We start from the raw sequence: 27,174 nt of genomic DNA, 5'->3' as shown, positions 1-27,174 counted from the left end.
TTTGATTTCTATGCTGCAAATTCAGCATTAAACAAAATGCTGCCTGTTTCTTTCTTGGCTCGTAACTTCTCTTCATTAAAATGATTGGAAGTCTTCCAAGTCTACCATGTCACTGAGCAACAGAAATGTTGTCAGAAATGCCTATTACACCTGTCAGGCACACTAACAAATCAATAATTTAGTAGAGTGCCCATTTCCAAAAAAAATAGTGTTTTTAATCAAATGACCAGTAATGAATATAAAAGACAGTACACCCCAGATAGATATAATATTCTTAATAAACACTCACTAGTAATTTTAGACATTTTGATTCCTAGAGGTATAAACAGTGTGTCTTCAAAGGGACAATTGGGATACATGGCAATTTCACTCATGATTAGGATAGTATTTTTCTTTTTGGAAACATGTGAATGTTAACATTTAAACATTTGAATGTTTAAAATCAAGTGGCATTTTATCATTGGACTGCATAGGAAAAGAACTGCATTATCTCTAATTCACATTCGGAGTGAAGAATTTAAAACAAAATTTAGTCCCAAGATGGGAAAAAGTAAGGATTTAATATTATATAATATACACACAGAGGGACACGGGTGGTGCTGTGAGTTAAACCACAGAGCCTAGGGCTTGCTGATCAGAAGGTTGGCGGTTCGAATCCCCGCAACAGGGTGAGCTACTGTTGCTCGGTCCCTGCTCCTGCCAACCTAGCAGTTCGAAAGCATGTCAAAGTGCAAGTAGATAAATAGGTACCGCTCCGGAGGGAAGGTAAACGCCGTTTCCGTGCGCTGCTCTGGTTCGCCAGAAGCGGCTTAGTCATGATGGACACATGACCCGTAAGCTGTCTGCGGACAAACACCGGTTCCCTCAGCCAGTAACACGAGATGAGCGCCGCAACCCCAGAGTCGGTCGCAACTGGACCTAATGGTCAGGGGTCCCTTTACCTAATATGCACACAACCGATGAAAAGGAAACTTCTTACTGCCTGAAAGGAGCTGAATGAAGGAAACATGTTTAAATGTTTTTGCTGTTTAACATCTACATGATGTGGAGTAATTCAGAGTTTTGGAGTACATTGTCAGCAATATGCTGATGACACGCAGTTCTACTTCTCCTTTATATCTGCACGTGTGGCAGTAGATGTGCTGGAACACTGTCTTGCCTTGATAATGGACTGGATAAGAGCCAACAAACTGAAACGCATTCAAGATGAGACTGAGGCACTGTTAGTGGGTGGTTCCCTGGACCAGATTGCCTTCGCTTGATGGGGTTGCATTTCCTCTGAAGGAGCTTGGGGCTACTCCTGGATACTTTGCTGTCACTTGAGGTTCAGGTGTCCTCAGTGGCCCAGAGTGCCTTCCATCAGCTTTGGCTGGTGGCCCACCTAAGCCCCTATCTGGACAGGGATATCCTAACTTCTGTTGTCTATGGTCTGGTAACCTCTAGGTTAGATTACTACAATATGTTTATACACACGGTGCCTCTGAAGATAGTGCAGAAACTTCAGCTGGGGCAGAATTTGGCAGCCAGATTGTTCACCAGAGCAAGACAAAATATATTTAAATTTTTTTAAAAAATTGTCCAGTAGCACCTTAGAGATCAACTAAGTTTGTTCTTGGTACTGTATAAGCTTTTGTGTGCATACATTTGTGTATCTGAAGAAGTGGGCATGCAAACGAAAGCTTATACCAAGAACAAACTTAGTTGGTCTCTAAGATGTTACTGGACAATTTTTTATATATATTTCGACTGTGTCAGACCAACACGGCTACCTATCTGAATCCAGAGCAAGACAGTTTGAGTGTATTACATTGATCCTGGCCTGACTATATTGGCTGCCAGTTAGTTTCCAAATCAAAGTGCATTCAGACTTATTCATTTAGAGTAGAACCACTGAAATCAGTGAGACTCAAGTTAGTTGTCACTTAAGCCCTATTGATTTCATTGAGTCTGCTCTAAACATTACTAAGGTTTGGATTCAGCCCAATAAATTTACCTGGAGAAGAAGATTTGAAACAAGAAATATTTTTTTTTTTGTAACAAGTAAAGGGATGTTGGTGTTCCGATTTAGATGTATTTATGTTTAGGTTTGTTTGAAATTGTTGTATGTTGTATTTGTGTTCTGTATTGTCTCTGTGTTTTTGTGGAAAACCAATAAAATCTTTATAAAAAAAAAATTACCCAGAGAAGCAAATTATTTTGCACTGAATATTTTCATCCATAACAATTTTAAAAATAAGTCGTGTTTATAAGCCTACTTGACTTTTCTGAAAGCACATTAGAGTCTAATTCATGTGCTACCATACAAAACCTTTTAAATGTTTAATCATCAATCAAAGTCCAAGAGGAACAACCTCAGATTGCAACTATATATTTATTTTCAAAACCACATTAATAAATAACCTATAAATAGCTATAACTCCACATCAATTGTCTAAAAACAATTATATACTCAAATCAACAAAGAGAACAGTTATGTGACACTAATTATTCTATACCCCTTTAACATTCTATTTTTTTAAAAAATGCATTCAGATTAATTGTGACATTCTGGTATAAATCATATCCATTTAAAAAAAAACAATATAGCTACTATGTTCCAAGTGCAAGAAATATGTCTTTAATAAAAGCTGGATCTTTTATCCCTTTATATTTGATGCTGAAACAGTAGGCATCTTCTTTATTTTTCAGGTATAGCACATGGAATCTAAGACTAGTGGTACAGAGCCTGACACAGGACCTTCACAAATTCAGTTCCCTACAGGTGAGGAAGTGCCAACCTGCAAGCCAGGGGATTGTGGCACTTGGTAAAAATGAACTGGAAAAGAAAATTCATAAAGCCTCTTGATCTCTAGCCTTTGTTGGAGCAAGATGCAATTATTGTCCTGCCTTGCTGCATGGATACCTGACATAGATGCATCAGAACAAGGGTAGCAGCTTCTTCTGGAGCTTGCAGAGTCTCGGTACCTGCCTCTCCATCTTTGCCTCTGGCCAGCCCTTCCTTTTTGACCATCTCTCACTATGCCCCAGGTATCTTCTCTGGCTTTCTATCCAGCTCCATTTACTTTCATTCAGTTTGTGACTTCCTTTTCCCCATATCCACCTACAACTTGCCCTCTAAAGGTGCATATCCTGGACCTGGGGTCGGCAAACTACGGCCCCCTGGCTGGATCAGGCCCACCTGGGTCCTAAATCCGGCCCGCACCATGAAGCTGAGACTCCCGGCGATGGCGGCGGGAGGAAGAGGCCGAGCGGCAGTGGCTCTGCCATTCAAACACCGCACCTAGTTTACCTCAGAGGCGTTTGATTGGCAGAGACATCCCTGCGCAGCACTAAGGTAAACCAGGCGCGGCGTTTGATTGGTAGAGCTGCCACCACTTGGCCTCTTCCTCCCATCGCCGCCGCCGCCACCCTGATACTCCTGTGGGCCAGAGAACAGAGCGGACAAGCTAGCTCTGCCTACCAACAAGAAGCAGCAGCAGCGGTGGTGGCAGCGACAGCCCCTGGGAAGGTAAGTGCAGCGGCTGGGGGTGGGGGTGGGGAGGAGTACTTGCCCCCCTCACTTCTTCTTCCAGCTCCCCCCCCCCACACATACCAGTGCCGCTTCTCCAGCCCACCACAAGGTCTGAGGGACAGTAGACCAGCCTGCTGATTAAAAAATTTGCCGACCCCTGTCCTGGACCATCTTTCCCTTCTCCATTTGCCACAGCCCATTATGGTCAATGGACTCATCGTTCTTCAGTGCAGCCTTGCCAACTCTGATTCCACAGCATCAAGGGAAGAGACGTACCCTGAAGAGAGCCCTGGCAGTTTCCCATGTTAATTAACTGCCTTTCTTATTTGCATGCAGCTTTCTAAAGCACATGGACTCTCACTAACCAATGCCCAAATATATAAATCTGATGTTATTTAAAGCAGCAGAAGAAAAGATGAAACAAGACTACCTGCTTATTTTGGTGCTACTACAAGCATGACACTGAATAAGTAAATATGAAATTGATAGTTCATGGAAGCTAAGCTTGTCCCCAAATTAACAGGTTATTCTTATGCTAACAGTAAACAATTAAGCTGCTTGATTAAACAAACAAACAAACAAACAAACAAACAAACACCAGTGTCATTGTGAGTGAATATGTGGAGTGTTATTTGTTCTGCACTCTTCTCCAAAAAAACAACAACAACCAAGATAATGACACATATAAATTAATTATCTTATATACATTTTCAAGGTTCACCAGGGACAACTGGCCTTTGATTACTATCATGTGATTATAGTCAGCATCAAGAATACTTATACATATACAGGGTAATAAAATACAGCTCTGAACTGGTGCCAAAGTACTCACTCATCTCAGTCTAGTCATTTTGCCAAGAAGAGTTAACTAAAACAGTCAATTTCCTCTCAGCTGTCCCAACTGCACTTCTCACTGAATTTCAAATGAGCAGAGACATTTTAAAGACCTTCATTTAAGTATTGGCTGCCAAATAAAATGGAAACAATCGACGTAAGAAATGGATATTCATAATTATTCATGGTGGGCCATGTTAAAAGGATAGATGCTTTTTTAAAGTTGGTGATTCTGATGTGGGGGAATATTTGCTCAACTCTCCTTGAAGCCTTTCCAAATATTATGGTTTTAATTAATTTCTTGCAGCTTTTATCACATTGAGAAACAGTGTTAATCATACCATTTCAGTTCTCACTGGACGTGACTGACGATGCTAATAGTGTGTGTGTGTAAGTGTATAGATTCTGTGTCAGGGATGAGCCAGAGGTTTCAAGTTCCCTGGGGGGCGGGGGGAGAGAGAACCCAGGGCTGGAGGAAGGAGGGGGTGAGCAAGAAGGGGGAGAGGTGGAGAGAGTTACAGAGGCCAGTCTGGAAGAAGAGACTGGGCGGAACACTGAGCAAGGAGTTGCACAAGAACAGAGGGGGTTAAGTTCCAGCTCCGATTCAGCGGATGGGTTCAAGGAGGCTCTTGTGAGGCATGCAGAAAAAAGGAGGGGCGAGAAAAGGCAGGGGTGAGTTCGTCATTTACTGAGCATGGGCCTCAGTTGGAATCTGATGTAAGCGAATCGGATGAGTGGTCGTTAAGTGCTAATGACTGCTGTAAATATTATAAATAAAAGCCATAAAACCATCAGGAGGCTCTTGTGGTGATTGAGTGAAGAGATGAAGCTTGCACGCCCTGACATTCTGTAGGGCATGACTGGACACATGGGCCACACCCACACCATACATTTAAAGCATTTTTATTCCACTTTAAGTGACATGGCTTTTTCCAAACAATCCTGGGACCTGTGGTTGGTTAAGGGTATCCTAACAACTCTCAGCTCCCTTAAAAAAAAAAACTACATTACCCAGGATTATTTTAGGGAGGGGCCTAAAATGACCATTTTGCTCTGGGCCTCTTAGAATCTTAAAAAGGGATCGGAAAGATGCCCTACTGCACTTGAACAGTTCACAACTTACAAACTTCACTCTCCCTGCTCTGATGGTGTTCTTTGGAACTTGTTTACAGGCCCAGACAACTCTTTGTACTGGTTGTATGATACGGCAATTAGGTCTGAAATGAATAAGAAAGCCTAAATGATTTTTCAAAAACAAACCTAATTTTTACTAAGAGAAAACTGAATGTAGTATAGAAAAATGTGCCCAGCTAAGCATGGTATGGGCTACTTCCCTACATAAGCTAGTATTTAACAGTCAAGCAATTCCCAACCATCTCTGTAAAATATCCTTTTTATCCCCTGAATTATTTTAGATTTCTCTTCCATCTTTCTCTATCTCTCTCTGCCAGATTTCACTTCTTTCTATTCCTCTCCCATCTCTTGCCCAATTAGAAGGGCTATAGAGTTAGCGTTACAATTAAATTTATCTTAAGTGTAATTTATTTGGCTTCTTTTCCCCCTTTCAGCTTCAAGAGCAGGATGAAATCTTTGTCAGTTGTTGGGTTAAACTCTTGACTCTCCTGTCAACTTTTTAACCTCTTGGTCAGAAAAGCTTCTAGAAGAGAAAGCAACCATTTTACAAGAAAAAGGAAAGGGGGGAACATAAAACAGGGGAGCAATTACATTCCTTCACACTTGCTAAAGTGGGAGACTGGCTTGTCGGTCCTCATTTTAAAAGGAGGACCAAACAGCAAGATTCAGCAAGTGCAGAGAAAGAGTAATTGGAACATGTACCTGATAGGGATAACCTTTCTTCCCATAGGTTCATCCACCAGGAGCTGACCCAAAAGTTTTGCTTCATTATCTCACATCTTTTATTGCTAGACCTGCTGTGCAGCAGCAATTTTATTACACAGTTAATTTGGGGGGGGGGACACAGAATATTTGAATACGGTAATAGAATACAACTGTCCTATTAAACATCAAAATGGGGGAAGTATGGCTTACATCTAGTGTTCAAAATCAGCCTAGCAGCAACATTCTGATTTTCGATAGGAAATTAAATTAGATTTTTCTAAAGTTCTGAAAGTGTGTTTAAACTTTTTTTTATTCTAGGGTATCTTCTTCCTTTACTGTGTGAAGGAGTACTTCTTCTGTCTTGAATTGTCCATTTCCGTCCATTTCATTGGATGACTCTGGGTTCTAACTGAAGGAGAAAAACTTTCCCTCGACAAACTGTTATGAATCTAAGGCTGTGACTATGGGAGAAACAAGATCCTTTTGGGTTATTAATGCTCTGAACCCCTCCATCGCAGGCTCAGGTTGTACATAAACCAACGTCTGCTGTGCATCATTTCCAAAAGAAAAACATGAACCCTGGGTAAGTGCCTGAAACCCCTGGAATATCACACTGTTAAGAGATTAGGGAGGCATGCAACAATACTTTCTTCCACAGCTTGTTTAATGTCCTCTCTTCCTGCCTTTTTTCTTAACTGAAAAGCCCTAAGCCTTGTAACCACGTGTCATTTCCCCACTCAATTTCCCCATCAAACATTAGGAGCAGTGTATTTCCCAATCACGGCATACTTTTTCTGACACTCCGGTCTAGTGATCTTCCAGACGGTGGCTGCCATTTGTCATGAAAGATATATTGTTCCTTTCCAGTTTGGTGATAGGGGCATTCGCTCCTCACACACTGAGGTGGATGCACAGACACCCTTACTACCACGGACCACACATCTCAGCAATCACATGTGTTTGGTGACCATACGAAGGGTTCACAAGCCAGCACAAATCTATGTGTCAAGGGTGCCTCTCTGTGATATCCTGTCCCACTGCAGCTTTAGACTCACAGAGTAGTAGTAAAGACTCTGTTAGGCTACTTCTGACACAACAAGCCCCCCAAAGTCAGGCATCATCAGGTTTTCATAAGCAGCATCTGGGAGGTTAGAATTATGGGCACTCCCTTGGAGCACAGGTGCTGAGTGTTTAGGCCCAGGAAGCTGCACATGTGGCGTCACCAGGAAAGGTTGGGCTTCTGGACCATGGTCTCCACTTCCTTGAGGAAGGAATTCTGGCAAGAAATATGTTGCACCTCACAGAAGTTGGCAAGAATCTATCTTGGTCCTGGACCTCACCAACAGGGAGGAACTGATCAACGAAGTGGAAGTACTGGTGGCCACTTTATTTGGGTGGCCACAGTCTGTATCAATGGTTATTTTCAACAGGCAGGTTTTAAATTATTTTGGCTTTAGCTAAAGAAAAAGAGACTGCTAGTGTTTTAAAATAAAATATAATAAATAGTAATACCCAGTATTCCCTAACATATATAATTAAAAGGTTATATAAAGCAGGAAAGAACCTGAAGCTGTAGCAAACTATCTGCAAGGTATGTTGACACAGCCAGATGGTTTATGATAACTTTCCTGTATTCTTAATTAGTCCTCAACTGACCTTTTAACTTATGTCTAAATTTGGAATTATATATTTTAACTCTTAAATATGCTCTTTAGAAGCCAGCAGCATTTACTACAGAACTCTCCCGAAACAATAATCCATTTATTATAACATAGGCTTAAGGAGTAGCAAGTACTCAGCTCATGGCCCACATGAAAGATACCAAATGGAAACAAATGGAATTTCTGTAAAAATCCTCTCATCAGCTGTATCAATAACTGCAGTATAGTATCTAAAGATTGCACTGCACTACCAAATATTTGCAGGAAATCTCCCATTTTATTTAGTTGAAAATCAGTCCAGGTTTCCAGAAAAAAATTATTTTACCATTAAAGAGCACATGAACTAGGCTAATTATTTTTTGAGGACCTCTGAATCTTGGGAGCAAACCTAAGACCAGATTTAGTGAAAAATGTAATAAGCATAGTTCATGAAAACTAATGGAATTGCCATCCTCAGTGCAAATTCAGATTAATTTTTTTGTAACCGTACTAATGTGATGATTATTTTTCCAACATGGAAGGCATATTATAATAATCTAATTATATTGTGCCATAGATTCTCCATAGTCTGTGTCCTTGAAAAAGGACAGAATGCTCACAAGGAACATAGATTACCATAGCTCCATTATCTCCAAGATCTTAATGCATCTGATTCAAGATTTTAAGCCTTTAAAACCTTCTAAATGTTTCACCTCCCTACAGTGAACCCGTTGGTTCATTAAAAAATCCCTCAAGCACCTGCATAATATTAACTGTAGGAGGCTTTAATTCAACTCAATTTAGCAGTCTTACTAACATTGGCAGCGATCCCATAATTTTATATTGTGAAGTAGGCTGCTGCCTGTAAACCAATCATTGTCTAGTGCAACAGTGTATCTTTAGGTGCTTTCCTTTCCCATCACATACTGACAGCTCCTATGTTGGAATTTAAATCCATAAAAATGCTTGTAAATGTAAAGTTATTTATCTTTGAGTATAGACGTAATTTAGACTATTAGTGCTGAGAAACATCAGTAATTAAGCAGTATATAAAGAGATGGAATGAATGAATAAATGAATGGTTTATATGCTGGCAAGTCCATCAACAGTAGGTATTGAAGAATTCTAATAAGACACCTGATTTCTATCACTGTTGGCCATTTACTCTTTGTGGAGTAAACCAGTGTTTTTCAACCACTGTTCCGCGGCACACTAGTGTGCCGCGAGATGTTGCCTGGTGTGCCGTGGGAAAAATTTGTTTATTTGATTCCTATTCAAGAGAATTACTTTATATATAGTCAATATAGGCACAGAGTTAATTTTTTTAACATTTTCTAATGGTGGTGTGCCTCGTGATTTTTTTCATGAAACAAGTGTGCCTTTGCACAAAAAGGTTGAAAAACACTGGAGTAAACAACAGACCATCCTATGAAAACCAGGTAAGTTCATTTGCCCCCCTCCCTCCAAATTTGATGAACTAGCTGAAGGACACATTTCCCTCATAACAAGTTGCCCACATTTCATAGCATTTCAACTGTATCATATGAACAATAAAACAGGAGCACTATGCACAGTATATTTATTATAGATCACACGTTAATTTTCTCCTTAACACATCCTGTCCAGTACCCATATGTTACATGCTACAACAATTCCATTTACTGTGTCTTTCACTAAGGCCTTATCTGCACCATTCATTTGAAGAACAGTTATTGCTTCCTCCACAGAATCCTAAGAACTGTGGTTTGTTAAGGGTGCTGAGGATTGTTTGGAGAACCCTATTGCCATCACAGAGCTACAATTCCCAGAGCGGTTTAACAGTCAATCTCTCTTCCCAGGGAACTCTGGCAGTTGTAGCTCTTGTAGTATTATTAACAACTTATAGTAACAACTCTTAGCATCCTTTACAAACCACTAATCTAAGAATATGACCTTCTGAAATAAGGCAGTGAATAAGGCAGGACAAGTACAAAACAGAAACCTCATCTAGAAGAGCCCCCCAAAGTCTGTTCACTCCAACCTGAATTTTTCATGATCAAAATCACATTACCTGAGTGATCCAGAACATTTCCTAAACATCACCAGTGGGTTATACAGTTCCTGACAATTCAGCCTTTCTGAAAAATGGAAACCATTGCTCCGGCTACTGACTTTCCTTGCTATATTAAGGGCAAATGAAAATTGGACAAGGGGGCACAATTACACTCTTTAGACTAGTAACATATTGTCCTGGGGAACATATTTCAAGTGAAAAGCTTCACAAAATGAACTTGCACCATTGTTTTATGCCAAGTTTGTTCTAGTTTTAAAAGGTTAGAGGCATAGCTGTCAACTTTTTTCCTTTTTTTAAGGGAAATTCCCTTGTTCTGAATAGGATTCCTCACAAGAAAAGGGAAAAGTTGACAGCTATGGTTAGAAGAGAGATAGAGGATAAGAGAAAGTTCTTGAGACTACGTGTACTTTCAATGTGCAGAATGTGCACGGAAAAAGAAATGTTGGGGTCTGTATGTTTTATTCTTCTACATACAGACATATCTCCTACTACATATGCAGTGGCGGAAATGTTGACAAGTGATTTCATTTCTGGCACGGGTAGATATGCAGCAGAATAAGTCCTTGACGGAGGTCACTCTTTCATAGCTTGTTCACTGCTAATTATTTCACAAGGAAATATCTTCCTTATAAGGTGTATCAAAGCTGTGTTCAAGCCTTAGGATTAGTCCAGTTCAGATGTAACATGATTTTCTGTTAAGAGAATGGACCAGAGCAAGTCTTCACTTCTCTATAAACAGAGAAGAAAGTTTATACATTGAATTTATGGTTGTAACAAACTATTATTTCCCATTATTCCAAATACTGAAAGTTGTACTTATTTCAAACTTTAGTTAGTTCAGAAATCATGAGCCAAAACTGCTGTTTGATATATGTTTCTTATAACTAACTGTAGTTTGATCAACCATATTTAGATCAAGCATGTCACAGGTAGTGGATAATAGAACAGCCTCCAGTGAAAATTAGTTGTGAAACAAGTGAACACATCTGACAAATAAGCAGTCATTGACCAACAGTGAAAGTTAGTTAAATGGCACCACTATATTAATGAAGTGTCCATATAATTTAGCAAGTACAATAGGTCAACTGCATTTACTGACTTTTGTGTTAATCTTGGAGAAAATGATGGATTGAAAAATTCACACATAATTGCGAAGACGACAAACCTGCAACCAAGTTAAGCAGAAATTGTGGTTGTCCTTTGGATTCAGAGTGTGAGGCCAAGTAAGAGATTCAGCTGTAGGACGAGTTTAAGTCACTGCCAAAGCTCTGGAGATAACACCCTATTCCTGCTTTAACCAGCATAGAAGACCAAAAGTAATGTACTTTGATCCAAGAGCAAATTATGGTATATTCAAACTTGCCCATTAAGGACTATATACATGTTTTGCCTATTTGATTTTAAAAAATCTTGATAGTATGTCTAATCATACTTACTTGAAAATAACATAATCTGAAATCATTATTTCAAAATAAAGATTTAAATTTTCAGGTCAATAATTGAATTGTATGGTAAATGTATTGATTTATCCTAGAGATATTTCCCAGCCATCCTTTTACAGTTTATAAAAAAACAAACCTGAGGAATATTTATCCCACATCAGTAAATATTTATCCCACATCTAACGTCTACACCATTTATTTTCAACCATTATTTTCAACACCATTTATTTTCAGTGGTACCACCACTAAAAAGCATTACTTTAGATTTTTATGAAAATATATTAGCAGCACAATTCTCTCTTTGTTTACTCAGAAGTAGCTTCCACTGTGTTCAATGGAGCTTACTCCCTCGTATGTGTGTTTAGGATTGCAATCTAAGCCACTGCAGAAAATACCATGTATCTCCAGAATGTGAGAGGAATACCATGGACCAACCTCTAGTTGGAGGAAATGATTGACTTTTGGCTTTGTTGCAAACTCATGATACAGCAGTTCAGTAAATATTTCAATACAATTATACAAAACAAAAAATTCCATAGTAAGAATCCATGGGAGAAAATCTAAATAATTTATTAACGATATAGACCATAACTCTGGAATAGGGACATTTTGTAGTCACATAAAAAGTGGCTGTGACAAAAATCAATACCAAAATAGATATGCTTCATTTGTTTATATCAAAGAGATACTTACAATTTTCCAACTAATACTATATTATGATATCCAGCAGAGAATCAATAAAAGGGTTGATAAAATTCAGAACAGATTTGAGGTACAGCAATTGAAGTTAAGTGGCTTCATCTATTAATTGTTGACAAGAAATGTCGCAAGAAGAAAAAAAGTGAAGCTAGAATGCAGTCATTATAGATTTGCACAATAACAATAAAAAGAGAGGAAAGAAGAAAAAAGAAGAAAAGTGCACTTGGAATCAAGGCTAGAACTATTATTATCTTCTATACAAGGCCCAAGAAACTGCATTTACCTGACAATCTCCTTTGATATAAAAATATAGGTGTGCCAGAAATAATGTGGACACACCATTCACTGCACTCTGAAGCATTTGTTTTCAGGACTCATAATGTGTGTTCAAGTTCACTTCTATCAACACTTAAAATGTTTTCTCCATCTTCATCCTAATGTACAAAAATGCTATTTCAAAGCTAACAATATGCACCTCTATTTGAAGGAACTGATTAATGTATGGCAGAATTTGAGGGACCAGGGGAAGTTGAGTCATGCAATCTATACTGGTGACAGCTTCTACAAATGTAGGAAACTACTGTAACACAGCAGGGGGGAGAAAACTGGATAATGAAAGCACAACAACTACAGTAAATACTACTACTAGAGGTATCAAGTAAATGGAAGGGACAAACATTCTCAAGCAAAATTGATAAATAAATACTGATGTTCCAAATCCATACATCTTTAAATCTGCACAAATCTCATATTTAATGCTCATGATTTAAAGGTTTAAATAAAATGCTACATTTCTTGCACTGTTCACCAGACAGTAGTTTTATCCCATCTTTTTGTAACATCATTTAATGCGACAAAAAAGGTAGTCATTTTCTGTTCAAGAAGTTCATAATTAACTATATAGGAAAATAAATTGCAACTGTAAACTTCTGAAGACAGACATCTGTCATAAACAAACAACACTAGGAATCTTGAAACCCTCCATTAACACTTCCCATCTTGGTTCTGACTATAATAACTTAAAACACCATTAAACATGATGCAAGTGATTGTAAAATATTCTTTATGTAGCTCACCAACTGCTTGCGAGCAAATGAGCTTAGTGTAGGCAATCATAATACACAATTTACATAAAGCAAACTCCGAATTGATGTTCTAACAAGTAGTTTCCAAACAGCCACAACCAAAAAACTTGCTGTATTACATTGCTTATGATCTATTTTGTCTTTATAGTGAATGCACAACAATCATAAACATGCTTCATTTCAAGCTCTATGGGCCCAGGTTTCAAGTTAGATGGTTCGGCAAATGAACACTGAAGCACAGCATTTGTGTGGTGTGCTATCACTATACTGCATACAAATTGTATAAATCCATTTGATGAGCTTCACATCAAATTGATGGTAACAATGAACAAAATATTCCCTACCTGCATACGGAACAGGGGCATCTTTGTCCAAAGCAACCAGTGGAGGATCCAAAATGACTGTGTCATTGTTTTCAGTAATAACTCCATGATAAGATGTTTCAATCCATGGCTTGTGCTTGTTTACTAGGAAAAGAAAGGAAACAATTTTCATTAGAATAAGCGTTTCTCCTCCCCTTTCTCTTTTCAAGTTGCTTAACTACGTGATTCGATTTTTATGTGTGTGGGGGGAGGGGAATCACTAGAAAAATAAAGAACGAGTCCCTCCTCAACCAAAATTTAGCTGCAAGTGAAATTGGTATGAAATGATTATTACGCATTCCCATCATCAGTATTATACCATCAACACACAATGAACCCCGAATCCAGCAGTAATCCAGACACAGAGTCAGAAGCTGCAGAGGCACCACCTAGGGAGCTGGACCAAGTTCTGCTTCTAAGCTGACTGCTAGAGATCAGGGGACCACAGCAACTGAGGCTGGCAGACAGGATTCTCCAAAGGGACCTTGGGGACCACCAGAGCTAGAGCCTGGACCCTCACAAGTGCCTTCCCTGAGGAACCAGATGCCTCACATTCCACTTCACCAGTCCAGTGGCACAGGGAGGAAGGCTATGGAATGGAGGAAGAGTCCCCATCTCCAGACCAGGGGATTGGTCCTTTAAGGCTCTGAAGTTCTCCACAACGGGGTACAACCTGACAGAGGAAGTCTGGGAACAGAGAATAAGGCCTCAGTCTGCTCCCAACCCTTCTCAAAGTAAGTTGCTCATTTGGAGCTTTCCGTGGTCCTGCAATTTCTGACCAGCCTTGCCTCCATCCTAGTCTTGTCCTACCTCACCTCCTGCCTTTCCACCTTCTCTGTGGGGTTCAGCATTGGACTGGAACACAACGAAACAAACCCAGATCTTGCTGAGGCATTTTTTTAAGTGCAAACAGATTGAAACAGCTACTGTATTGTAAAGCCAAGTGAAATTAACTCCTTTCTGACATTGTCACATATACACAGAGAGAGCAGATGCATACCAAGCAGAGGTGTGTGTGTGTCTTTTCTTCCAACTTAAAGAACCAGAAAAATGGTTTTTAAAAAATGAAAAATCAACATTAGATATCAAATAAACTACTTCTCTTTCTAGTTATGCTGAAGTGACACAGAAAGAGAGAAAGCTCATTTTAAAAATCGGGGGGGGGGAAATAAGGAGGAAACAAACAAGGGGGTAAGAGCTCTGATGGGATAGACAAATCAGGCAAGGCAGTTGTCTTTCCTTGCCCTACCTAGAAGTGACAGGAATGAAACCTAGAATCTTTTACATGCAAAGCATGCGGGACAGTACTGAGCTACTTCCTCTCTCTCTACAAAGAACAATCTTTCAACCTCATCAATGTCAAACTGCAGCAATCTTTTTTTTAAAGGCAATTCATTTACTGATAAGATTAATTAAAATCCTTCTGGAACAAAATGGAGGTGGAAATGTATTGAAAAATGCAGCTACCATATCTCCTTCACCTCTGAATTGATTATAGGATGTACGTTCAAAAGAGCACCTACAGTTTCTCACTTAAGAATGTATTATAGTGTTACTATCACATAGGAGATCCTTATGGCATATATTATGGGAAGTAATTAAAGTACGTGTTTTACTCCATGTTTTTATGAACATTTCCATCCTTGTGTTGTCAGGCAGGCCCATTAATCGAGAATGTTTTGCAAAGTACAGAAACGTGATTTGGTGATTGATCAAGCAGATGATAATGCAGCTGATATGGGTAGGGACTCTGAGTATATATTACAAGGGAGGGGGGAAGCATCGCTCATTGACAGAGCACATACCCTGCATGTAAAAGACCCCAGGTTCAACTTTACAAACTCCCAGATAAATGACCAGGTAATGATGAAACAGACCTCTGCTGGATACATTGGAGAGCTCGACCAGTGGCCTGACTAGGGCCATATGGAAATTTGAGAAATGGGGAACACTTTGAAATGAACTTCACAAACCACACCACCTAGACTAATGTGCACATCAGCATGTAGTAGACATTCATATTTCACACTTCAAGATTTCACACTGTGGTCTGAGAGCTACCTTTAAAAAGAAACACCATCTTGTTTGTTAGAGATTTCAGAGTTGCCTACGTGCAGAAATGCAGCTGTCTTATCTTCAAGCAATTAACTAGTTGGCAGAAAACCCAGATCTGCTCTCTCTCAGACCCTTAGCAACGACCTGTGATTGGTCAGTGGAGTTCCTAAAGACTCAGCTCTGTGTGAGAGCTGTGTGGTTAGTGTGTGGTGCAGGTGTTGATGTGGAAAGTGGTCAGTGTAGAGAGAGAGAGACAGAGAAGGAAAAGATTTTATGTTTTGTTTCTTTTGTTTTGTAAAGTCTGTAAATAGTAACTTATGGATGCTAGTTGCTTCAATCAATAAATACTGTATATAGTTATCCAGTGAGTTGCTGAGTTCCTGCATTGAGCTGTCTAGTCAATTTTACAACAGCCAGAAGCTTCCAGAAAAGTCTGCGTCTAACTCTGCGGTGTCCAGGAATACGTTATACTCCTGACACTAAATCTTAAGATTGTTTACAAGTAATAGCCACTCTATGATGTCTGTATACTCGGCTACCACCACCATTCTACACACAAAATGTATTGTGTGTGCATCTTCAGTGGACTTTGGATCTAACAGCAACTCTAACAGTACTTGGGCTTGGACCTGTTGGACATTATAAGAACTCTATAGCCCCAATAATATCGGCTTTGAGTCAGCTGCCAGAGACAATGATGAAATAGAGGGTGCATCACATCTCTTTGCTCCCAGAGACATGTTTCACCACATCCACATCTTGAATTAAAAATGAGCATATTTTATGGGTTTTCTGAATTGTTTTCTATGAATATTAAAATCAGGCATAAAATTGGAAAAGGAAGGATTAGGAGAAATTCAACATCATGCTCCTCCATTTTTTCCCATCAGCATAAGCATTTCAGCTTGCACAATGGAACAATTTGCCCTCCCCTCTTGCATGCTGTTCTGGGGGTTCTCTGGACCCTTCGCCAAGCTCATTTGGGGGGTCACACAGGAGAAGTAGAGGGAAAGTCTGATTCCATCAGCAGAATGCCTTGCATTTGCTCCTTCTAGAGCACCTACTTAGTGGAATTGGGCCCATTGTTTTATGAATTACAACCAATTACAGGGGGTTTGTTTTCTCCTGGTAGAGAATCCCAATATGCATAATCCTTAAAAAAAATATCTACAGGTTTATTGTAAGATAGGCACAAATAGGGCAGGTTTACATTCTGCAGCCAAGAATGAAGTATCAACCTTCCAATGAATTCTTGTTCCCACAAGAAAGATACCTGTGTCAATTTTAAGTTTGATCAGAAAAGCAATGTCCATCTCAAATCATGGAGCCTACTTAACATTTCGGCTGTGTTCACACATCACAATAAACCATACTAAACGGCCTATTGAGCATGTGCAGATGGTTCCCACATTGTTCCTCCTGTAGGGTGCACGGGAGCAAAAAACAAAACACATCACTCCTGACTTACTGTTACACATAAATTGGAGGAACACAGTTTGTTTCTCTCTAAACAAATATGAAACCAATGACAGGGGTGAAACTGGCACCATCTATATGTCCAGGGTAAATCATTAACTATGGTTTACTGTGACATGAGAACACTGCTGCACATTTTCCACTTCCTTGAGCACTGACAACTGCAAGGGCAAAGTGACTGGTTAGTTTCCTTTCAGTGAGAGGGAGCTGGAGACTTATCATCCATTTGTAATATTTGGGTTTTTTACATATGCACAAGCAGAGTATAAGTGGCAGCAAATGAGTGTGCCTATAAAGCAGGAGTGTTACCCCACATTAGATCTCTAGAAAGTTCCTCCGTACCCCAAGGAACTTCATCTTCAGCCAACTTGAACCTTTCTCTATATTTGTGTGCCAGTTGCAGGATCAATACACCTACAGATGAACTCACATTAACTTAATCCACAACAATTAACAGTGCAATCCTGTGCAGCTCTACCTACTGAGTTCAGGTAAGTGTGCAAAGAATTGCAGCCTAAGAAACATTCACATTCTTTTGTCAAAGGCCAGGCATAGGCAAACTCGGCCCTCCAGATGTTTTGGGACTACAACTCCCATCATCCCTAGCTAACAGGACCAGTGGTCAGGGATGATGGGAATTGTAGTCTCAAAACATCTGGAGGACCAAGTTTGCCTATGCCTGGTCAAAGGCTCTAGCTCCCATTAGATGTCCCTTTAACAAAATCATAGTGAAGGTTCCATTTGTAGTAATCAGACAGCAAATGCACATCATGTTGTTCAGAGTTTATGTATCTTCGTGACCATGTGTTTCTCCATGATAATATGTTCTGACTTTTAAATGTGATATTTAATGCAATTTTCTCTTTTTTATGCATACTTCCATTTTTCAAGAAAAAGGTTTTTGAAGCCTATTTTCATTCTCACAGTACATCTACAAATTTCAGAACTCAACTGTCACACACCTTAAATGGTTTAGTCTTTATTCAGCATCGTGTGACCTTTTCCTCCCAGCTCTGCACTCCAAAATGGTTTCTTATCTCCTGTTTGTTCTCCATCAAATTCAGCCCCTCTCAATTTCTGGGTAATACTCAACAATGTAGTCTATTTGCATAGAAATTAGGGTTTTGTACAGTTTAGTCATGCAGAATATAGCTGGGCAAGTCATTTCCCACTTCACTCTATTATTTGAAATTTATTTCTGAGCAACTTTAGTAATCATGAAACTGAAACAGTAGTGTTTGATTGAAAGGCACAAACCTTTCATCACCATGTCTATAATGAACACAATGAACTCTTAATATTAGTGAAAATCAGAAATTCTCCCTGACTGATCATATCAAAATTATTGATGGCAACTTATGATTTTAGTATAAAAAACTATTGTCATATTTTTAAAAATCAGTGTTTGCCCTTGAATTCTGCAGTGTGCTTCCCAATGTGTTTATAATGAATATTTTGCCTAAAGTTTTGTTTGCTTGCTTGCTTGCTTGCTTGCTTGCTTGTTTATTCTATGATGTTCCTTACCTTGATTGCTCAAGTTGACAATAACTCATTAACAAGTCCAGTTACTGGTATTTTCTTAATACATGGAGATTACCTAATGGCTTGTCCCTTATGTTGTAAATTTCTCCTTTTCACAAAGGACATATGCATTTTCTAAGAAGGAATTCTACTGCTACTAGCTGTATCAAGCTTTAATATGTTAGATAGCATCCAAGGCTAATTAGGAATCAGACAACAAACAAGTCACAACTAATGCTCTAGAGATTAGCATACAGCAAATGCTTACAATTCTTAAATGTGCACAGTAACTTTACCAATGGAAACAATCAACCAAAATGGGGCAAAAACACTGATAAGAGCTGCTAGCAAACATCTAACTTGTATAATTTGCTTGACTGCTTTAAAATAATCTTTAATTACTTTCACATACGTATATATTTGGCTCAACAGCTAAGCAATTAATTAGGTTGAAAATCCAATTGCACACTAGCAGTAAACAGAACACCACACCCACAGAAAGATACAGATGCCTGTATATAAGCTTGTTTGTTGCATATTTTTTGCTCCCATGAGCTAGCAGCCCACATACAGTTTTTTTTTTATTGGAATGCTAATGCAGACATTCGTGCTACACAGTAAGAACTGATGTAGCTATACTGTAAGTTCCAGGAGGGTATTCATATCTCACCAGACTTAATAAAATAACAATAATAATGAATAAATGAATAAACAATTTATATAAACACAATAATCTCACAGCATTTTACAAGGATACAATAAGAAACATAAAAAATTGTTAAAACTACAAAATCAAACTTCTATTAAAATACCGGTACCTGATGTAATAAAAACAGTTTTCAGTAGGTGCCAGAAGTTCAGTTGCTGCTCGACCTCAACTAGGAGGGGCCACGGGTTCTGGTGGATACAAGCTGTGCACTTGAGCCGTGGGGGCAGTGGCAAAGCTGCATGCTCCACTACCGGGGGCGGAGAGCAGGCAGTGGCGTGGCTGGCGCCCCTGGGGGCATGGCACACATCCCAGGGGACATGGCATGCCACCCGCGAGGGAGTGGTTCACCGCCCACAGGGGCCTGGTGTGCATTCTGGGGGCATGACGCGTCACCTGTGGAGGCATGGAGCCCAGCGCACGTGAGGGTGCGCGGCACATGTCTGGGGGGGCCGCCGTGATAGCATCCTACCGGAATAGTGGTGCTGGGGGCGATCCGCTCCCTCCGCACCCCCCTTCCTCTGCCAGTGCATGGGGGGCTGATAACAGTGACTCCCATGAAAACTGATCCATGATCAGGCAGGGATATAAGGGATTACCTTTACATTTTGGGATACTTTACATTTGGAGCCAGTTGCATCTTTCAACTAACTTTCATTTTTATAAGTAAAATCTGCATAAAATGGGGGGGAAGGAAATCAGCTTACCATGTTATATTAACTTTAGTAGTTGCTGTCAAAAAATAATTGACAAAAATCATACTTCTCATCTCACTTACAACCTGGTCCAGAAATGTAGTCATAAATACACTATATAAATCATTGCTACAAAAGCCAGCAGAGGTTAAAAGCACCTTGATGCAGTTTTATAGAAATAAACTTTGACTCCAATTTTTCACAGTATATCTGAGCTTGCAGTTGCCATGCACTTTTGTCACAACACAGAAATCATTCTTTGTGCTATTTCAGAAGGTCATGCTGCTATCATGCAGCACTTCACGGATAACTGTTGCAAAATCTGGATATTAAATCAGATCAAGGGTGTACTTACCCTTCCTAGAAAGATATATCTAACTACAATAACAGCGCAAAATAGATTGCTATTATTTATGTGACATGTTGGCTGTTGGGAGGGGCAGTGGTGGGAGCCCTGGCAGTGAACACCCATCCGCCGGGACTCTCCCACGATACTAGCCAATCATGAGCAAGCTTGGGGACACTGCCTGGGGAGCAAACGAGAGGGAAGACTTTGTCTCCCTGGCTCCCCTCTGGTCTGATTCCTAGGCTCTGCTATCAAGCAGGCAAGGCAAGCCCTGGCACGTAAGACTTTGCTATCGAAGTCTTTGGTAGCTGTATTCAGGGCCTTCGGACAAATTGGGACTGTCTTGGGATTTTACCTACCACATGGCAATTGCTGAAACCTGACAGCGGATAAGGAGTCTAGTTGTGTGGCAGGGTCACAACCCACTCTATGTAAAGAATCAGGGTATCACATTAAGGGATCCATGGTGGAGGTTCTTCTGTCAGATGCCTAGATGGGGGCTGGTGGGCCATAGCTCCATTAAGGTGATATTGGGTGAGGTAGCCCTGATTTGGTGTGTGTCATAGGGCATCTGTATCCTAGGTTAACATTGCCAACATAACTAACTAGCAGATGGGTTGGTTGATTCAGGATACACTCCCAAGGCCTGCACAAAAACCTGCTGACATATGTAATCAATAAAGTGTTGGCGAACTGGTTGCCCTGTGTTTCTTGCAATTCCCCCATGCTTAGGCTCTGCCACCCGCAGCTTCACTGTGTCTGGGTCCCACATTCTGGGGGTGAAAGATGCAGAAGTGAATAAGCTGAGGGAGATGAATAATAGGCCTATTTCCCCATAGATTTGGGAAAATTATAGGGCCCCTTGTTAACAGTCCTGTGTGGCACCATAGATGATCCATGTGAGTGGCACAACCAGTTATGCAGAGCTGTTCCAAATAAACATGCCCAGCAAGTAAGAAATATCTGAATAGAGTTCATATCTTTAATTACTGTGCAGAAGAGAGAATTTTTCAGGCAGTGAGCTGAGAAAAGTTGCCATTACTATGTCACCAAAATGCAAGTTGGCTAGGAAATGATTTGTGAATTGGGTTGCCCATTAGCAATCCCACCTGAAGCAGTGTTGATCCAGATACTATTGGATTGTTCTGCTGTTATTTCCAAATTCACTTGAAAATGTGATTCCTGTGTTGCCCCAATGTAGTGAAACTGTCTTTTCTTTTCTGCTATATTCTTTATGTCAGATCTATGAAGGGCACAAACAATTTGCTTGATTCTTTCCCTGTCTTGCATCTGAGCTTTGCTGTCTGTTTTATATGTATTTATTTATTTGTGTGTATCCCCCGGATCTACTGAACAAGTTTTTGCAGCTGTTTTCTTTGCATGGTGTATTACTGCCAAATGGTTGTATTAAAATTAAGAATCTTGCACACATTTTACAAGGCTTTTCCTTGACAGCTGGGTAGAAACGGTTCACTTTTATTACCACATGGGTAATAAAGTGCAGAAGTAAATGCTCTTGCTGAAAAATTCTCTCAGAGCTTGGCACTAAATATATTACATTAATACTTTTAGTCCTTGGACAAGAAATCATTAGGTATGGGCTATTACTTGCATTATCATTACATTACTGGATCATTATGAAAAATAAAAGTTCTAATCAGTATGGGCATTTATAAAGTGCAGTGCAGTGAAACCACCAACTTGGAAAACTTCAAACATTAATTCTAGCTAGAATTAATAATAGTTTTTGAACCAAGCAAGGTTAAAATAAGGATTCATTACAAGAGTTGGGCTGATTGCTGGTGGCTCATAAACAGAGTGTAATTAAATCCAAGGGCCATCCAAAATGGAAGCTATGGCTTAGCTCTGGAGTAGGACCATAGTGGCTGTGACCTCCTCCCTAGGAACCTGCATGCTCACACTAAGCCAATTTGGATTACTATTATGTGCAAACTATCCCTGTATATGCAAGTCATAGTTTTATTTCATGGACAGCATAGGTTGTTATACTGGCATACAGGAATGATTGAGAATTTTGATGAAAATAAAAAAATGAGGTGGGAATTGCTGTGGTCTGTGTGTTCACCTGCGTTCAGGAACAGAAGTGAATCAGGTGAATCCTTTGCTACTTTACATGTCTAGTTCATCAGCCCATATGCATCATGCCTTCTCCATTGTGTTGCTGTAACAGCTATCAGAAACCACATGAATCATATATTCCAAATGACATGGAAAGGCTTTCCTGCGAGCTATGCTATGCACACAGTATGGAAGCAAGGCTCAGAGAGAATGCTGAGATATCCAAGGTCTAGAATCTTAAGAGTGAGTGTAAATATAGAAATGTATTAGCTGAAATCTTAGCAGCATTGTGAAAGTCTTCATGCACAGGGCCCTCCTTCTCCCATGAATATTATAGTGCCTCGTGACGCTGAGCTTGTGTATACTTATTATCATATTGAGCCGTAACAAGGTTGAGGAATACATTTTCCTCTACTACCACTGTAAGTCCCCATACACCCAGAATGCATTTTAAAATAGTTTTTATGCATTTCTTTCTGTCCTCCTTTGATACTATCACAATATACCACTGGGGGGGAAATATTTAGGGGGAAAAATAAAGGAAATTTAAATTCAGAAGGAAATAATAGGTTGAGATCAAAATAATTTTGGATTCAGATGGAGGAAAATGAGACAGAGAGAAAGAGAGTTTGGGCAACCATTCTCTATCTTTCTCCCCCTCTCCAAAACTCATGCCATTTATATTTCCTTCACAATACTTTCTTTCTTCTCAATAGAAGCTTTGTTCTGTCATAGCAGAAATGTGAAAAGCGAGAGCCCCATTATTTTCCTCCTTATACTTTAGGAATGTCTACTGCTACTAGTGAATTACAGAATGTGTCAACACCCACTGCCCAATTATGTTGTTGTTGTTCAGTCGTTCAGTCGTGTCCGACTCTTCGTGACCCCATGGACCAGAGTACGCCAGGCACGCCTATCCTTCACTGCCTCTCGCAGTTTGGCCAAACTCATGTTAGTAGCTTCAAGAACACTGTCCAACCATTATGTGTTCTGAAGACCACTGGCCAACAAAGCTGCTAAGGGGGGGGGGGGGAATCCTTTATTGAAAACTTATTTGAACATGAATATTCATCTAGAAGCATCTGTCATAACAGAACTACAAAAAGCATGCTTTTAAAAAAGGTGGTGAATATATGTTCCTCAAATAAAATATTATCTTGTTCCATGTAACAATTGTTCCCAGTGGGCTGTATGTATTTGCATATGATCAGAGTTGGCTTGTGCTGCACAACCCTATGGTAGTTTTACCACCTCAATCATTTTAATCTCAGCATAAAGCAACACTTTTTGTAGTTACACGTTCTACCCCATTCCTATCCTGACTGGAAAAAGTATGCCTTCAGATGCCTCTAAATCACTGATTAAATATTTAATGTGGTATGTTTTAGACAGTTAACTTGGAAATCCAGTTTGGTGCTGGTCAGAGAGTTGAACAAGGACTTGGAGAAAGCCAGTTTCCTATGTGACAGTGGTCGAGTCACACTCGCTCAAGCCTCTTGCAAGAGGTTGTTCTGATTTTTTTTTTTTAAGGTAGCATGTGGATGGAGAACATTCTGCTCATTTTCTCAGCTCTTTAGAGGAAACACAGGATTAAAATGTCATAAATAAAATAATCAAAGAGATTTGTCTGGGTTCCCTGTTTCTTGGCTACAGCTCATGGTTGGCAAAGGGAAAGTTAAACCATGAGCCATGAACCATGAGCAAACAACACACTGAGCCAAACCCTGACCTAGCATGGCATGAGAGTAAACAATACCAGGGAGGGTCAAATGTATTGCAAGCTCCTCCCTGTGAGTTCAAACACCTGTGTGTTTCCAATGAGTGAGGCTTCCAGTTCCTTATGTCCCTACATGATGTCTCTTCCAAGTCTTCTCCATAAGAAAGTATATTCTTCCAGAGGCAATATGAAATTTTAATCCCTGTCAAACTTATGATTCTTTGGGGAGGCCCAGCCAGAAGAGCGGGATATATTATTATTATTATTATTATTATTATTATTATTATTATTATTGCTTGTCTAACAGAAAGCAGGCGAGGGCTGCAAATCTTCAGGCAGTTTGGAAACAGGAAGTTCTCATTGCTTCCTTTCACCTGGCTTTCCCAACTATTTGCAATGTCATTGCTGCACAGCTCATAAATCTGGCATTCACAGTAACGTACACGCAAGCGAACCATTCATTACACTCAACTTTTTAACTTTACAGCATGTTAATTCTTTGAAATCTAATTTCATATGAACAGCTTTCATTTGTATTCGACAGCAGAACAGTCTTCAAGATGTGGGAGATTAAATGTCAGCTGAACCAACTTCACTACACATGTTAATTTCACATGGACTGGAGAAGAGCTATAGGGAAAAGAAGAGCTATGCCTTTGATCAGGAAAACAGCTATTAAGTTGTCAGCCGTGCTATCACTTGCTTCAGAAGTCTGCAGTAACTGCTTGCTTGGGATTGACAGAGCACACGAGGCCAGTTCAGAAACTGGAAAGGGTGGGTGGGGGGAAACTACAATGGTAACTCACTTGTGGTACAAAGAAACTGACAGTGATGAGGGGTGAATGGGGAGAACAGTGGAGATGTTGTGCAAGGAAAGGAACTGTGTAAATATCTGCCTTTGTGTCCAGAGTTTAATAGGGTAGAATGATATGGATGAGACACTACCTATTGTCTTGTGCTGCTGCAGTATACCTGAACCTCATCTTCTTCAGAGATGGGTAGGCGTCTCAAGTCTTCATTCAGACTAGCAATCAGAAGAAAAAATGGGAAACACTGATGAAGGAATCTTCTCCCTTCCAAGATTTCTAAATGTGAATGTGAAATATTCTATCTCTGTGAACCCCCCTTACCTCAGATTATCTGTGGCCCTCCAAATGTTGATAGGATTATATCTTGCATCATCCCTGACCACTGGCCCTGATGGCTGGAGATGATGCAACTTGGCATGCCCAGTATCATATGGAGGGCCACAAGTTAGTGCCCTCTGATTACTTGATCTCTGCTGTTCTGGTGGCAAGAAAGCACTCTCACCACCCTCCTTCTCCTGCTGTTGAGGAACTGCTCTTGATCAGATGACAAGGAAGTACCGGTAAATTGTGGTCTTTCTATAAAATATAGTTCCCCAAAGACACCCAACATTGCTTTTGTTTTTTAGCAATTGTTTTTTCAAATATTAAGTGTTATATAAATGCTTTTCAAATAATAAAATGTTTTCCCTATAAAAGGTATGTTCGCTAGGGTATCAAGCACAAGGGTGAAGGACAGAGAAAAATTCTCATCTCCCTGAAGCTTATGGAACAGCAGCCAAGTAAATGAGCGGAAGAAAAGGGGGCCTTTTTCAAAGTTTTGATTAAATTTGAGCCAGAGCAGCACTCTGGGTCTTAATTAGATGCCAAGATTTTCAGTCTGCGCCAATGAATTACAACATTCGGTAGCATCCCAAAATTTCATCTAATCAGCGTAGCTACCATATAGCATAAAATATGGCAAGCCACACCAGAGCTAGTACCAGAATTTGCTGGCTGTCTCCTAGAACATCTAACTAAAAATATATTTGAATGTGTAGGCTGTTTTCCCCATGCTCCTGGGAGCCAGGGCTAAAATATTTGCCAGACTGGATTCCAGAGAGGTGTTATATTAGAAATAAAGTCTAAGGTAATTATAAGATTAATTGATTGTTGTACAATAAGTGATACTTTGCTAATAGATTGTAATAAATGTGGCCTACAGCAAAAAAACCTTGGGTGTAAAAAATTACATTAAACAACAGGGCTGCCTTAGGTCCACAGTGGCCGGCAATCCCTTTCCCTGTATAAAGTATATCAGAATTGGTCCACAAGGGGTATAATGCCATCTTTGGAAAAAGAAGTACTGTAGTGGGCTTTCCCCTGTTATTTAAGAACAGTTTCAACAGCAAGAAACATTAATTTGATGTCTTTACTAACTTGTACCCTGATCTATAGATCAGAAACATTACTTGGAAGAAGAAGAAGAAGAAGAAGAAGAAGAAGAAGAAGAAGAAGAAGAAGAGGAGGAGTTTGGATTTGATATCCCGCTTTTCACTACCCGAAGGAGTCTCAAAGCGGCTAACATTCTCCTTTCCCTTCTTCCCCCACAACAAACACTCTGTGAGGTGAGTGGGGCTGAGAGACTTCAGAGAAGTGTGACTAGCCCAAGGTCACCCAGCAGCTGCATGTGGGGGAGCGGAGACGCGAACCCGGTTCCCCAGATTACGAGTCTACCGCTCTTAACCACTACACCACACTGGCTCTGTACACATGACTCTTTTATGGTGCTTTTCTGGAAAAAAAATGATAAAAGGCTGATTTCCAACAGAACTTGTGGGGCTTGGCTCCAATGCTCGAATCTGCTGCATTTATCAATCCACAAGCAGAGCCATCCTAGCCATTAGGCAGGCTGAGAATCTCACCCACGAGACCACTGCTTCAGGCAGGAGAACTCCCCCCTCCCAAGGTGGCATACCCCCCAGGGACCCCACTTGCTCCTGCCAGCAGAAGAGCACCTCTGCCTCTGATTTTTTGGCAAGACTGCATCCATTTTGTGTGAAAATGAGTGGCAGAGCAGGCAGCAGGGGCACAGGCAGGTAGGTGGTGGTGGCGGCAGCAGCAGGGCAAAGTGGGCACTTCCCATTTCACCTCTAGCAGTGAAATGGGACGTGGTACCCCTGTCCACAAGTAGCAATTTATATTAAAGAAATCATGTGGAAGCTGACAAAAAATGTGTCTGCACAGCAGGAGCTTCCTACAGCTACAACAACATAAGTGGCTTGACCCATTTATTAACCCTGTCACATGGAGATTCTTATTATTATTT

The 27,174-nt window shown here is 40.1% G+C and overlaps 1 protein-coding gene across 1 annotated transcript in view; it reads right to left on the bottom strand.

Moving 5' to 3' along the window:
• The window catches only part of CLSTN2 (calsyntenin 2), a 312,732-nt gene that overhangs the window by 185,720 nt on the left and 99,838 nt on the right, over positions 1-27,174 (bottom strand). Inside the window, exon 2 of the mRNA XM_033150239.1 lies at positions 13,448-13,570. Coding sequence (XP_033006130.1) covers positions 13,448-13,570 — 123 coding nt within the window. The remainder of the gene's footprint in view (positions 1-13,447; positions 13,571-27,174) is intronic.

The sequence above is a fragment of the Lacerta agilis genome, chromosome 5 (genome assembly GCF_009819535.1).
Source record: "Lacerta agilis isolate rLacAgi1 chromosome 5, rLacAgi1.pri, whole genome shotgun sequence".
NCBI classification, from domain to species: Eukaryota; Metazoa; Chordata; class Lepidosauria; order Squamata; family Lacertidae; genus Lacerta; species Lacerta agilis.
This window is presented reverse-complemented; position numbering and strand designations above follow the sequence as displayed.